This window comes from Pteropus vampyrus, unplaced genomic scaffold (genome assembly GCF_000151845.1).
Source record: "Pteropus vampyrus isolate Shadow unplaced genomic scaffold, Pvam_2.0 Scaffold22, whole genome shotgun sequence".
Lineage (NCBI taxonomy): Eukaryota > Metazoa > Chordata > Mammalia > Chiroptera > Pteropodidae > Pteropus > Pteropus vampyrus.
Window position 1 is genome coordinate 2035496 of NW_011888803.1, and position 15956 is coordinate 2051451.

Genomic DNA, 15956 nt, shown 5'->3' on the forward strand with positions numbered 1-15956 from the left:
TTGTATAATCTGGTTATCTTTAAGGCTACTCTGATGTGCAAGGTTAACTAACGTCTATCAATTTAGAAAAAGAGAAGTTATTGGTGGGGGATTAGGATGTTGAAAAGAAAGGGAAGAAAAGGAAGTTGGTTTGGGAAGGAACAAAAGGAGTTTTCTTTCCATAAATCAGAAGAAACAGTTGGGAAGCAGCTCTTCAGTGATGGCTTCTGAAAGTCAACACAATAAAGTTAATACGTGAATATACTAACAACATGGCCAGTTGGGAAAATTCATCTTTTTCTTTGTTTGTTGAAACCCAATGAAAAAAAAATCTTTCATTGTTTTGGTAATGGTTTAAAATGAAGAAAAGAAAAAAGAAAGAAAAAAACCTAAACAACCTAAGAAAAACCCCTCTAACCTCCAGATGTAGTTATTTAATCTTACAATAAGCTAATAAAAATCTGAGATGATTATAGCAGCAAGAAAAGAAATTTAGTGTTAAGAGATTCAGAAATTCTCTTCCCTATACTCTCAAAGTCTGGCTTCTCACGATATCTCTAGAACTTTTATTGAGAGATTAGTGTGATTTTAGAGGAATCGTTAACATTCTTTTGAAGGAAAAAATTTTGTAATTATTATAGATCCATTAAAATTTTTCTTAGTATAATACATCATTCAACAAAACTTTTATCATTTACACAGCAAATCAGTGTGATAAATAATTTTGTAACAAAGCAAATTATTCTGAACAACACAATTAAAAATAAACCATTGAAATATAAAATAGATTTATTATTAATGATTTGGTCAAAATAATTTACTTTTCAAGAAATTTGGTATCTTAATAAAATGTATAATTTCTTCCTTGGAAGAGAATATAGAAAAGTGGGAAGATGAGAGAACAGGGACTTAGCCAGCCCAGTTCACAGTATGAACCAAGGTACAGCAGAACTCCCTTAAGACTACGTGAGGAGCAAACTGCTTTCAGGCTATTACATTGGTTGTTAAACAGTAGAACAATAAACAATCTGAATTTTTACTTTCTAACTTTTCCCATTTTCCCATTGTTTATGTTTTCTTTTCCTGTGATCTCAAACATTGCATTATTTAACTCACCTATCTTCTTTTATGTACATTGGCCTGCCCCTTAAGCTAACATAATGATGTTTCTTATGAGTAATGGCCAAATTGAGCTTCCTCCTTTTGAATGAGAACCTTTCCTACTTAGCACTCATCAAAATATAAACAGTTATGACTTCTAGAATTGTTTTCCCCTACTAAACTAGTCTTGTGAAAGCCTACATCTTTCACTGCATTTTATTATTGTGTCAGCTATGTTTTTTCCATATATTGTAAAATATAGTCATGATGGTTATTTGATTATTTGATTACTAATGATAGGTTTTTCTTTGGCTGGGGCAGAGACAGAGATTGGAGAAATGTTTCTGTATCTTGGTTTAAATGGATAATTTAGCTAATAATCACTGTTTGTAACTCATAGACAGGTCATAAGATTTTAGTCCATTACCCAAATTCCAGAATTATGGACGTAGGCTTTATTTTAATTTTCTCTTAATATCATTCTCTAGATATTGATATCTATATCAAAATACAGAAAAAATGATGTAAGGTTTAATCTCCATTTAAAAAGATAGGCTAATTTGGAATAACCAAAATATTTCAAAAATTATATTAGAAAATTTACAAGTCAAAACAATTACTTTTCCATTGTATGTTTAAAAGCAAAAAGCAGAAATCTAATGAAATGTAATGATATGAAATTCTCATTCAATAGATTGAGGACATAAACAATACGGGAACTGAATCAGCATCAGAGGTAAATGGACATTTACTTTAATGAAACAGTCACCTAAAATTATCTGATTCACAAATAATCTTTTAATTAAAAAATTAAGTTTTTATTCTTCTTATAATAAGTACAGCAAACTGACAAAAAGGACAAAATTACTTTTCAAGGCAAGATCATATTTTTGCACTTTCTAACACTATAGATTAGTGTTTTTAAAGAAAAATATGTTTTTGCTTTCATGGTTACATTACAGACTCAGTCTCAGTTTGAGATACTCTGCCAAGACTATATATTTCTTGAACTGTTATCAGTAGTTGAGATTGTTGAAAGCAGACATTTTTAAAAGGCAGTTTTCTTTTCATCATTTGTCTTCTTTCCTCAGAATTCCTGATAGTTTATTTTGGTTATCATGAACTAGTAGAGTACAGTAGCTATTACCATGAAGGAATGTTCAACAACCACAAAAATTTTAGTTACTGCTTTTATCTAACAGAAAAGTTAAAAGTCAAATTGATGGTGTGCCTAAAACTACAGCCACAAAAATTGGAAGCAATTTTATTTTAGGAGCATGTGTTACATATTATAATTCTTCACTTTATGTTTGAAAAAAAATTCAGCAACAATAGATTGTGTAATAAATGAATTAAAATAAATTTTAGAAACAACAAATTTAAGAATATTTTAATAAAATCAAAAGCCAAAGTTTCACCTATAATATGTTTCATATCATTTGGAAATACTGTTTTTTTCTCACTAAATATTAGTTTTATTAAACATTTAAAAACTTACATGGAGAGAAAAATCATATGGAGAAGCGTTTTTACGTGTGTTTAAATTTAATCTATCCACCATCAAATTGATTTAAAGCACTCTCACGTGCACATGACTTTTTGTAGGATTAGTTCACAGATAGCTAAATTCTGATAGTATCATACACTTTTATCCAAACAGCTGTATTAACACCATCTTCTAGGGAAGAAGATATTCCTTGAACCTTGTCAGCAGTGGATTTCCATGAGAGTAACTCACATTGTACAATAAATTCAAAGAGCTCTTTGATAGAAATATGTAAAATATGTATAAGTTTTCATTCTTCAAAACATTGATGGCAATGTAATGACATTCACCAATGATGGAGATAAAAGTTCCATGAAACCTAAATTTTGATTAGGAATATGCTAATTATCTATTTTATAAATTAGGAAGGAGATGATTCACTACTTGTAACAGTGGTACCTGTCAAATCACATAAAACATCTGGAAAGATAAAAAAGAATTTTGAGGATCTAGAAAAAGAAAGAGAAGAAAAAGAAAGGGTCAAGTATGAAGAAGATAAAAGAATAAGATATGAAGAACAACAACAATCTCTCAAGGAAGCAAAGTGTCTTTCACTGGTCATGGTAATTTCTCTTTTTAAGGAACAAATCAGAGCAGTTAAGTTGGTTAGCATTTCCGTTTATTAAAAGATGGGTTTTATAATGTTTTCTTAGGATGATGAACTGGACAGTGAGGCAAAAAAATCAATTTCTCCTGGAAGACTAAAATTAACTTTTGAAGAATTAGAAAGACAAAGGCAAGAAAACCGAAGGAAGCAAGCTGAAGAAGAAGCAAGACAACGTTTAGAAGAAGAGAAGCGTGCTTTTGAAGAAGCAAGGCGGCAAATGGTAAAACAAACATATATATGTGTGTATATATATAAATCATTTTATAATGATATATGTAACATCTGTATATTGTGTAAGTTATATATAATTTTATATTATAATTTATAAATGTTATATATAAAACATTGAATATTAGGGAGGGTAGCTGGTTTTAGATAAGGTTCATTCCTATAAATTCAGGGAGATTTTTTATATAAAAGGGTCTGATTTGGAAACTGTATACATGTTCCATATATAATATGTATTTGCATTTTCCATTTTCCATTTTGGGATATTTTATCTAACATGGTTTAGTTTTTATAAATCGTTATAAATATGCAAAATAATTACTCAGTGAACCTGGTTTCTCATCATCTGTTAGTTCAGCTTGCAATGTATCTAATGGCAGGATGCAGCATACTTTCAAGTCTATTTATAAGCGTATGCTTAGTTTCAGTCCAGTTTTTAAAAGTTCGAGCATATCAAAATAATTTCAGTATATATATGTATATATATATCTGTAGTGTAGTGATTAAGAGCATAGATTTTGAAACCAGACTGCCTGGATTCAGATATCTACTATTTAAGCATGTAACCATGGAAAAGTCTTTGCTTCCTCATTTGTAAATGGTGAAAATAATTGTGCCTACTTCGTAAATGAGTTAATAGAAAGAGGTTAAAGTAGTGCCTGGCATATAATAAGTGCTTTAAATGTTAACTTATTATATTAATAGATTTATCAATGAAAAATAAAATTATAATAAGAAACACTGATTCCATATTTTATTATAAGAATTTAAAAGCAGAACACCTATAATTTTTTAAAGCTTTCAGAATTTCTTGTTTAACTTCATTAATAATGTTCTAAGGACTATATCTCCAAAATTAAAATTTTCTAGACATTTGTTTGAAAATGTTATTACTTTGGGGTAATTATAGTTGCATAATACCTGTACACTTTAGATATCACTGGTGGTCGGTCAATTTAGTGAAATGAAATAGAAATATCATTAATTAACCAAGTCATAAATTTTCATGAATAATTTAATATTAGAATTTTAATTACAAAATCATAAAATTTGAATTTTATATAAAATAGTTCCAAATAATAATCTTTGATCTGATTTGCATAAAGAAAAGTACCCTAGTTCATAGTAAAAAAAAAAAAAATCTATGAAATTTACAAAATGAGAACTTTATTTTACTGCCAGAGACTCTGTGTAGGTATATTTGAACCTCAATTTAAGTACACATGCACACACGTGTGTTATGTTTGTTCTGGGAGAGTTAATGTTTAGTAACTCTTAAATAGCCCCTTAAAAATTTTAAATGCTCCATCTGATCTATTTAAAAATTTGACTTGCTTGTGAAGTTTTATTTAACTTGAGTGTGTATTTATTTGGAATTTCTCCAAATTTGAATATTTTATCATATAAGACATAAAGGAAGAAGGGGATTTTGGTCAAGTATATTAAGGCAAAGAAACATTCCCGTGTGAGGTGGCTGATTCTGTGCCTTTTGATTGATAATTCATTCTTGTCTACAAATGAACCTCAGTTCTTAAGTATTGAGCCGTTTCTCGGTTAGGTAAATGAAGAGGAGGAAAACCAAGACACAGAAAAAATTTTTAAACGGTACCGACCTGGTAAACTCAAACTCAGTTTTGAAGAAATAGAAAGACAAAGGAGAGAAGACGAAAAAAGGAAAGCTGAAGAAGAAGCCAGAAGGCGAATAGAAGAAGAAAAGAAGGCATTTGCTGAAGCAAGGAGAAACATGGTAAGACAGAACATTCAATTTGGCGGGAGGAATACCCTATTATTCTGAAATTCGTGCTAAGAGTAGGGATGGCAAATAAGTGTTCAACTCTCTTGTGGCATAATACCAATCAGTTAAAGGTGTTTGCTTCAGTGTAGTACTGAGAAGGTTCTAATTAAATTGCTATGCCTAGCATAGAGGGAAGGTATGTTTTCCAGAACTCACAAAGTTATACTTCTTATACCATGTTAACGTTTGTAAAATGTGCAGTTATCTGACAAACTATTTTCAAGCAAGTTGACCTGTGAACACTACATCTCCGTCTTGAAACATTTTAATTGGTTTCATTAATATCAAAACCTAGTTTTCTTCCTATGTCTGGGCAAGCTTCCAAGTGTTTATTTGGCTTTACTACCCACCCAGATACTCAGATCAGAAACTTGGGAGCCTTAAAACACTTACACCTTCTCATTCATGCCTCGCATCCAGTTATTCACTGTTTCATTTATCCTACTTCCTATCACTCTAGAGATCTGTTTTCCACCATTTCCTACTTCCATTACTATAATCCAGGTCACCTTGCCTTAGGCCAAGCATGTCCCTCTCTCCTTTCCTTGTGCTCTGCTGTCTCCTATTCATATATTTCATTTACTCTGAGAAGCCTTCCCTGATAACACAAGTTCCAGAGAGCTGTTCCTTTTATGTACTGATAGCATTTGGTACTCCCCCAGCATAACACTAATGTTGTATTGTTGCTTGTAGCTGTCGTTCTTACTCAGTGAGGCTGTGACTGTTCATCAGCCATGTGGAACAATGCATTCTAGCGTAACCAACTTACTATACATGTTTTCGGAATAAGTGATATTAAAACTATATGATGTGTTTTATGAGGTAATCCTTGCTTCACAAATGGTTTCTACACAGAAACTCCACAAACACTGTGAAAGTATTTAATAATTTTTGGAGAATAAGCAGATTCAGAAGTGGTAGATGAGAAGTAGCTATGATCAGGAGATCTAATCCTGGGGGTAGATTTTTAGGTCAGAACTGTCTTTTTACCATGATTCACTAGTGGAAAAAGTACAGAGAAGGAAAAGGGTATTAAACTAAAAGTCTAGTTTCCTAGGGACATTTCTGTATCAGGAGAGGAAAGAGAGTTTTCTCTTAATTTATATTGTTTTCTTATCCAGGGCCAAGATTTAGGGTATTATAGCTTGATTAATTTGTGTGTGTGTGTGCATGTGTGTGTGTGTGTGTGTGTGTGTGTGTGTGTGTGTGTGTGAGAATTCATATATTAATAAAAAAGTTTTTGGCATTTTTTAGATTGTAAGATCAAATATTGTTTCTGAGTTTAACTGGTTCTGTGGTAAAGCCTGTCATATATAAATCTTGGAACAAATAATTACCCTCTGCCTTTCTCATACTCCTATGTTTATTTCAGACACAGGGTGACAATTCAGGCCAGAAGTTTATTTATATATTTTCAGAAGATAGAAAAAGATAACTGGGTAATTGTTTTTCATGGTAAACTATATTCCAAGTCAATGATTTCAAAGCAAAGTTTCTAATTGAAATTTAGAGATTGCCTATATACAAGGAATGATAAAGCTGCCATTTGGGAGCTTTACAGGGTGTCAGGCTCACTCCTAAGTGTTTCCAAATTTTAATTCTCATGACAACTCTATGAAAGTTGTCACAGATAAGTAAACTCAGACTTCATCTAGATAACTTGCCCAAGATCACATCTAAATGGCAGCTAAACATGTAATTCATGAAATTATAAAAAGGCAGTCTAAATCTTTATTTATTTTTTTGCTAGAAAGACTTTTAAGTTTTGAATCCCATCTTTGCCACTTAGTTATTTGTGCAACTTTGGACAAGTTACTTTTCAGTCCCTAAGTTTCTATAAAATGGAGATATTAATAATTCCTGCTTTGTAGGGTTAGAGGATAAAATAAGTCAGCACATATAAAGTGCTTAGAATTGTACCTGGCAGCTCTAAGTAGTAACTATTATTACTGATTTTTTAATTAGCCTAACAGTAAAGAAATAAGTGCAATAAAATCATAGCATTGATTTTCACCTGATTATAAGGGATCCTGATGGGTTATCTAATTCACTCAGACAAAACCATGATTGAATTGAAATGCTCTGTTTTAATTACAAGAATGAAGATTCATTTTAATGCAATTAAAAGTGTTCAATATTAGAAAATCTTAATGTTTAATTCAATTTGCTGAGAGTATAAAGTCAAAGTATTTCTTTGTGTTTATTAGAATGGAGAATAGATGGTTACCCGGTTCCTCTTGAATCACAAAATTCTTAGTCTTACATTTTCTAATAACCCATCCATTGTTTATTGTTTTATACATTTGAAGAGAAATTTAGGTCTCTTGGTTTTCAGTTCAGTGTGAAACCTTTCTATCAATTACACAGTTTCTACAAGAAATATTCCCTTCTTAGTATGTATAATTCTAGCAAGAGCGATAAAGGAATTATTTTCAATAGGCAGTAGATGACGACTCCCCAGAGATGTATAAAACAATCTCTCAAGAATCTCTTACACCGGGAAAACTGGAAATTAATTTTGAAGAATTATTAAAACAAAAAATGGAAGAAGAAAAACGACGAACAGAAGAGGAACGGAAGCATAAGTTAGAGATGGAAAAACAGGAATTTGAACAACTGAGACAAGAAATGGGAGAGGTAAGATTTTAAGAAATATCCATTTATAGTCCACAAATATTTATTAATCTAAATATTTTTCATATATTACCTTATAACAACTTTCTTACCATTATTATTTACATAAAGAACACACAACATACTTCAGCGAGGCACTTGGTACAAGTTTCAGCGTAGTTATGTGCATTTTCTATCCTACCATAACTCTACTCTCTTCCTTGCCAGTTTAAAAAATATATGATTGCAAGTGACTGAGATATTACTATAATATCTTAAGTAAATATGTCTTCCTATTTGTGTGTGGTTATGTCATGATTGAGAACTGTCGTTCTAGAGTACTTAATATACTCATTTATACTTTTTACTATCTATCTTTGAAACAAATAGAATTAAATTGATAAATTTAATCAAAATTAGATAGAACTACAGGAGTACCATGGATACTAATAGGAATATCTGTTTGTCAAGTCTTTGAATTATTTTATTAAATTATTCTTAGAACTTTGATGCTGTTACATATTTCAGTAGGATTGTTCTAGTATTGAAATGAAACACGCACACATACACACAGACCGTATAGGGCCATCTTCATGAGCATGCAACTTGTGCCCTCACAGAACCCCATGCTCAGAAGGGTCGTGCTTAGGGTTTAATGCTCTGAGGTTGTCATCTTGAAATGTTCAATAATTTTATCTTTGAATCTGTGTGTTGTTAATGAAAGCTGATTGGACAATGGAGCATGTGCTAGTCTTGGAGCTTCTGCTTACCCACACATTCTACTGTCTTCCTGCCTCCCTGGGTTCTCAGCAGCCTCTTCCTACCTCCTGATTTTCCCTTTTCTCCTTCCTGCCCCTGGATGCTGCAGCCCTCCATCTGGATGGCTAACCAGTTGCATAGGCAGAAGAGGGAAGAGGGATCCAGCATTCCACCATCATCCTTGGCCCTGGCAGCAACATGAACAGGGTTGGGGAAGAGTGTTCAGCCCTGACTTGGGGTGAGGGGAATAGTGGCTGTCCCAGCCTCGGACTGGCAGTGACACAGTATGTTGGGTAGGTGACTCGATGGGATCCTCTAGCCAGCTCTTGATCTAGGAACTGAGTGGGTTCCTACACAACAGTTGTAATCTCTTAGAAGTTTTCTCTTTGCCATGGTTTGAGGATTGGGCCTGTGGGGATATTTACCTCTGTGCCCTCACTAACCAGATTATAAATGCTATATAAATATATGGGTAATAATAAAATATAATGAATATGCTATAAGGAATTTTCCCAGGTCTAGCCTTAAAATAAAAATGGCATTTATTTTATAAGGGAAGCTGAAAATGAATTGTCTAGAAAAACTAACTTCTAAATTAGAATACTTTTCAGTATACTATTGAGATGTAATCTAATTACTATATGGCAGAATGTAACCGTCAGACATTTTGGTGCTGAGTGACTTACCCCACCTATGTCTGGGAGTTTTCAAGCAAGTAGCACACCAATTCCAAGATCAACTAGACTGTAGCTGATTAGTTCAATCATAAATTTTGATCAGAATGATTTGGACACTATTGTGATTTGGACACCATTGTGATATGTCGTCTATCATAAATTTATTAGTTTCTGGTATTTTAGGAGTTGTCTGTTTCCCACTAGACCAAAGAGTAGAGGAAGTATAAAGGAATAATTTTTTTTTCCCTTGGTTGAACCAAAAAATTATGCCTCTTGTCACATGATCCACTGTGACTCCTCTTCCTACCCGCTTTTTATTTTTGCCTTTTCTCCTCAGCCTAGAACTCTAGGTCTTTGGGAAAAGTATACCAGGAATAATTGCAATACTTTACCACTCCATATAGTGAGATTAGGGTTTAATGTTAAGAAGTATATGAAGAACTAGTAATAAAATAACAAGGGAAAGGAATCTGAATAAAAAGTATTCAGGATAAAATGGTATAAAAATTAGATCTCAAATTGGCTGACTTTCTTTCTTGGCAGAATATAAAATTGAGAGTACAAGTGATATGTAGCAAATGTAGGGATTTTACCAGACTGTATCTGTGGAACTGCTTATGCTTAATTCAGTTAACTTCAATATTGAATGATATTTAACTTTATTAAGACTATCATCAAATCAAAGGCAGGAAGAATTTTAGAGATATTTTAAATGAAAAAAACTCATGTCCAGCAGGTTAACTAGGCAAAGACCACACAGTATGAGAACTAGAACTTATATATGACTCCTAGCCCAGTGTTGTATTTCACCTTCCCCTAAACAAAGATCTTTCTACAATTCCTATTAAAAGCTAATCTTGATATGCATATTTGTTTTAGCAGATTATTATAAAATGTTAAATGAGATTTTGAGCCACATTCTCTGATGAAAAATTATTTTAAATAAGATGTTACCTGAAGTCTTAAATTTGCAGCACTACTTTTAATTAGTAAACTTAGGTATTGTGTTTAGGGAGGTTATTTAACCTAATTTTTGGCTTCGAATAGGAAATGGTAAACACTCGGGGATGATTTATTGCACAAACTAATTTTCTGGTACTTAATATATAAAATATTAATTTTTTGAAGGAAGAGGAAGAAATTGAGACCTTTGAACTGAGCAGGGAATATGAAGAATTAATCAAGTTGAAAAGGAGTGGCTCTATTCAAGCTAAAAATCTAAAAAGCAAGTTTGAAAAAATTGGACAACTGTCTGAAAAAGAAATACAGAAAAAGATAGAAGAAGAACGAGCAAGAAGGAGAGCAGTTGACCTTGAAATTAAAGAGCGAGAAGCAGAAAACTTTCATGAGGTATACTATTTTCTATTTAACATAGTTATGGTACAGACATGATGATGAACTCAGCAGAAATAACACTGACTTTGAAATGTGTTGGCACTTAAAGTTAGCCGTAGCTGTATATAATAATCTGGGAACCTAACAGCAAAAGCATATTAACATCTTTCAGACTATTACCAGAATTAGAGCCAATAGTGAACATCAAACATTCACTAGCAAAAAATAGTTCAAAAGTATTTATTGGCACAGTTTTAGTTTGAAATCAGTAGACACAGTGTATATTTGAGTTAAACTCCAGAGACCATTCATACTTATTTAAAGATAAGGCCAATAAACCCTACGTGACCTGTAATAATCCAGTGGCAGAGCCTACATCAAAATGCAGATAACATGAATTTGAAGTACTTCCAAATGTAAAATGAGGCAATCACTAAATGAACTGTAATGTCCCTTCCAGTTTAAGGACTAGTTCCATGGTTATGAATATTGGTTTAAACAGGATTTGGAAATCTTTTTCTGCCAGAATTTACCATGTTATATTTAACAGCATTTAACCAATATTCTTCTAAAAATGCATTTTCATCAAAAACAGGTGTGGGAAGTTGGGAGGGCCTTCAAAGACTGAATAAAAAGAAATTATGTGCAGATTCTCAGGACTATAAGCAAATTCATTATTATTAAGGCAAGGAGAGTGCAAGAACAGCAAAAGATGCAAGCACAAGGCAAGACAATGGAAGTTCTGAGATACCACGTTAAGGAACTTTTATTGGGGTACATTGAAGGGATTTTAAAAACATGGAGTGATGGTATCAAGTAAGCGTCTTCATAGCTAGATCATACTCAATCTAAAGATAACTGTTTTAGATTTATGCATTAAAAATTACTTGAATGCCTACTATGTCCCAGGGACTGTTTTGGACAATTGAGACATTGAGCTTTATTTGGATAAAGTAAAAGCAGTCTAAAATACAGGTACTGAGTTCAGGTGAGAGGCAGGAGCTATGGATTAACTTTTATGGATAGTATTTGGAAGTACAGAAGTAGATAAAAGCCATTTGAAAGAGTTAAAAGTTTGAAGGTGAATAAAACTCTGGAAAACACCAACATTTAATGAATGTTTGGCCACAAGACCAGCTGATTGTTCAGAGAGATAAATGTATCACAGAAGGTAAAGTTCCATCAGCATGCACTTGCTTCCCTTTTTTTGGTAAAGGTAGTGAAACCTCAAGGTAGTCATACTTAGCCATACAAAATATGTAGGTAGGAATAAATGAGGTTGTTGACTTTGTTTTATTGCTGTTACTGGCTCTCTTTCTTATAAAAGGATTTAAGATTAGGACATGCTGATCTCCCATAACCCATGAGGATGTCCTGAATGGTGTTTCCTGTGAATGACGTTGACATTCCTCCTATCATATCCCTCTAGATTAAGCGTCATTGAGACATCCTTTAAAAAACGTGCTTTAGCATAGTTCTGACATTGAGTACCACCAACTTTCATTCCAGAATAAGACACCCCACCCCCCTTTTGATCATATTAGTTCTCTCTTTAGAAAATGTCAGTGTTTAACATGTCTTCTGTTTATATGACAGACATCTTTCAATGCCTATCTCATTCCTGTAACCTTCCCTAACCAAAGAATTCCATCCCAGCTCCTGTAGCCCTTAACCTGTGCCATTCATTTGGTACTTAGATCACTTACTTGCCTTATAGGGTTTGACTTTGTAGTTCGATTTTCCAATAAATATACTCCAAAACCATTTCTTACACTCACTTTTGCCTCAAACTTACTGCCTAGTTCTACTGCCTTTAACATTCATGTGCTGAGGGTATCAATGCCCTATGAAGAATGCACCTCGAGGGAACAAGTTATTCCACTTACTATGACTCTTTTAGTGGAAGCATTTTTTAACCAGACTTTTCAGGGATTCCAGAAAAGATAATAGTTCTTAATAACAGAAAGACAGTTCACTTTTCCCATTTAGTCTATGAGGAATTCTTTGACATACCAAATTTATTTTCTAAAGGCAGGTTTAATGTAGCTAAATGAACAGGTTAGGAATTTGCACAAACTTTTATATTAAAATCCAGAAGGAAAAATAACAGGAATTCAATCAGAATAGCGGTTACTATACCTACTAAAATATCCTATCTTGAAGATATATTTGGTAAGCAAATAAAATTAACTGTAGTATGAAGAGGTCTTTTTCATTTAAACCTCATTAAAGCATGTTGAGATAAAACTGCACTAAGCAAATCATTGTGTATTTTTAAAGATACTAAAACTATCAGTATCATTTATTAGAAATAACTGTACTCATTGTTTACCAATATTTACCTGAAGGTAAATTATGGCACATAGTATTTACCCACTAGGTATCTAGTTGTGTCCGATCTTGGATTTTCCAACATCGAAGAACCAAAAACTATTAAAGTTACTCTAAGTCCTTCTTCTACATTCATTGGAACTAAACTATACCTCAAACTGATGTAAAACATTCATGAAAGTTTTCTTAGGCAAACATACTTTACAGATTGTTTCAGAATTTCATTTAGTTGCACGTGGTACTTTAAAGCAATTTCCTCAATTCTGTAGAATATAAATGACATCTCCAGATAGACGCATAAAAAACCCAAGTAGTTTTGAAACCTAATCAACTACCAAAAGTACTTGAGAAACCACAAATTAACTATCTACATGACCACACTTTACTAAACTGCAGAGGTCATCAGTGATCTCACCAAATTGATTTTGTAGATTTACACTATTTGAGTTAAAACTCTGCCTTAAATTACTCTCAATTTTAATTTCCATGGCTTCCAACTTTTACTTCTAGATAACTTACGACCATCCTTCATCTCAGTGATTTCCCCAAGTTCTAGTCATTGATTCTCAAGTTTTCCCACTTATTCTGCCTGCACTCTTCTAGGCCATTTGACCATTAATAATTTGTTGGAATTCAGATAGGTATTAAGGAAATCATAAAGTGGGAAATAAAAACAGAAATTGCATTTTCTGTATTATGTCGTAAGGTGAGGATATGGAAACTTATGAGAATATTTTAATTGTTACAATGTATAATATCCCCCCCACCCCCGCCTCTTTTGTTATTCAGTACTGCCAACAAGCACTGAGAATTGGTTGGGCAAATACACTGGGACTCCAGTGATGTGATCTTTACATTTGGAGAAGAGGATTCCAACTGTTAAGAAAATGTTTCACTAATAAAATTTTCACCTTTCTCACACTGAGGGATAGTGAAAAATGTGCAGCACACATTATTTGTGTCTATAAATGACACCTTCAGAACTATTAATGATTTAGTTTTTGGTGGTTTTTGGAAAATGAGTAGTTCTTATTCTCGGCCCACTTCTGTAAAGGAAGAAGATGTTGATATCAAGCCTGCAAAAAAAAGTGAGGCTCCATTTACTCATAAAGTGAATATGAAAGCTAGATTTGAACGAATGGCTAAGGCAAGAGAAGAAGAAGAACAAAGAAGAATTGAAGAACAAAAGTTACTCCGCATGCAGTTTGAACAAAAGGAAATTGATGCAGCACTACAAAAGGTACCAGGTTTACATATCCTTTATTTTCCAAAGCCACTCTTCAAAACCATAGTTTATATGAGGGGTAAAAACCATTTTAGTCACTGGAATGTTTTGTAAACATTTCATACCATATTTTTACCATATTTTTCCGTTTACATATACAAATTCAACTGTTAAAATGTCTAATTATTCAGTACAGTAACACGCTGTGCAAGCTTGCTGCTGAGGGGTGATAAGTTATACAATATAGCCTAGGTGTGTACTAGGCTATACCATCTAGGTTTGTATAAGTGCATTCTGTGATGGTCACACAGTGACACAATCATCTAATGATGCATTTCTTAGAACATGTCCCTGTCATTATGCAGCATGACTGTCCTTACATACTTACTTTGGGGAAAAAAGAAAACACTTCAAGATTCTATTATTAAACCACTGTCCTGAAACACTACTATAGTGTAAATGATAACTTATTTTAATATAGAAAAGAGAAGAGGAGGAGGAAGAGGAGGGTAGCATCATGAATGGCTCCACTATTGAAGATGAAGAGCAAACCAGATCAGGAGCTCCGTGGTTCAAGAAGCCTCTAAGAAACACATCGGTTGTAGACAGTGAACCAGTTAGATTTACTGTTAAAGTAACAGGAGAACCCAAACCAGAAATTACATGGTGGTTTGAAGGAGAAATATTGCAGGATGGAGAAGACTATCAATATATTGAAAGAGGAGAAACTTACTGCCTTTATTTACCAGAAACTTTCCCAGAAGATGAAGGAGAGTATATGTGTAAAGCTGTCAACAATAAAGGCTCTGCAGCTAGTACTTGTATTCTTACCATTGAAAGTAAGAATTAATCACTTTTAATCTAATACTTTTATTCTATTTTTTTTTCCTTTAGAAATTTAGAATTACTTTTCTTCTTCTCTTTTTTAGCTGACGACTACTAGCTCCCCTTCCCTCTCCCTGGAACTCTCTCTCTCTCCAACTTTCTTACTACATCATCTTTTCTGTGGCGGGGCCAAAAAAGGAAACCAGAAGTGCCACTATGCTGACTTACTCCTTTTCCTGTCTTCAAAACACAAGCTTGTCTAAAGAATATTTTCTTTCCAAATGAGCACCAGATTCATTGCCATATTATGCAACAGAAGTTAATGTGTATATAACAGGGAAAGTGGGAAATTTACTTATATCAGAACCTATTAAAAAGGCTGTGTATTCCCATAGTTTACAGCAATTTAAAACTATAACACATTATTTTGCATGAAATACCATTCATGAGCTGTTTACACCTAATATTAGTCTGAAATAGCTGAGACTTCATGAATTTGGGACCTGTCGATTGGAGTGAATTTTTTTTCTTTAGTACTACACATCATTTTGGTGGTTATACTTTCAGTCTTTCTGGAGCAGATGTATGAGGGGGAAGGGGTGTCATGCTTTTAATGAGAAAGGGGGAGCATGGAGAAAACAAAAAAAAATTAGACTTTTAAGAAGCAACTTCCGGAGAAAATTAGATGGAAACCACTGCCTAGAGTTCTGAGTGTTGAGAATACTAAATGTGTGTAATATATATTGAAGCTTATGAAGCAAATTTGTTGTGACCTTACCTGACAGATTATATTTTAATGAGAAACTCTGTATTAATAGTTCATACAGGAGAAAACACTTTCAATATGATTGAAGACCTCAAGATCTAAGAGGATTAAATTTAGGGAGGAAAATGGCAAATCTTCCATTTTAAATTCTGGTATTTAAAATAAGTTT

The 15956-nt window shown here is 33.0% G+C and overlaps 1 protein-coding gene across 6 annotated transcripts in view; it reads left to right on the top strand.

Annotated features, from left to right (window-relative positions):
- The window catches only part of NEXN (nexilin F-actin binding protein), a 38343-nt gene extending 22423 nt beyond the window's left edge, over window positions 1-15920 (top strand). For 2 of the 6 annotated variants that reach the window (XM_023528045.1, XM_023528049.1), the window contains 8 exons: window positions 1775-1816; window positions 2992-3189; window positions 3280-3453; window positions 5020-5208; window positions 7696-7893; window positions 10434-10655; window positions 14026-14211; window positions 14678-15920. In XM_023528045.1, the coding sequence (XP_023383813.1) occupies window positions 1775-1816; window positions 2992-3189; window positions 3280-3453; window positions 5020-5208; window positions 7696-7893; window positions 10434-10655; window positions 14026-14211; window positions 14678-15046 (1578 nt within the window). In that variant the 3' untranslated portion in view covers window positions 15047-15920. The remainder of the gene's footprint in view (window positions 1-1774; window positions 1817-2991; window positions 3190-3279; window positions 3454-5019; window positions 5209-7695; window positions 7894-10433; window positions 10656-14025; window positions 14212-14677) is intronic. The other 4 variants (XM_011355536.2, XM_023528047.1, XM_023528046.1 and 1 more) reach the window with 3 other exon arrangements.
- The last annotated feature ends 36 nt before the right edge of the window (window positions 15921-15956 follow it).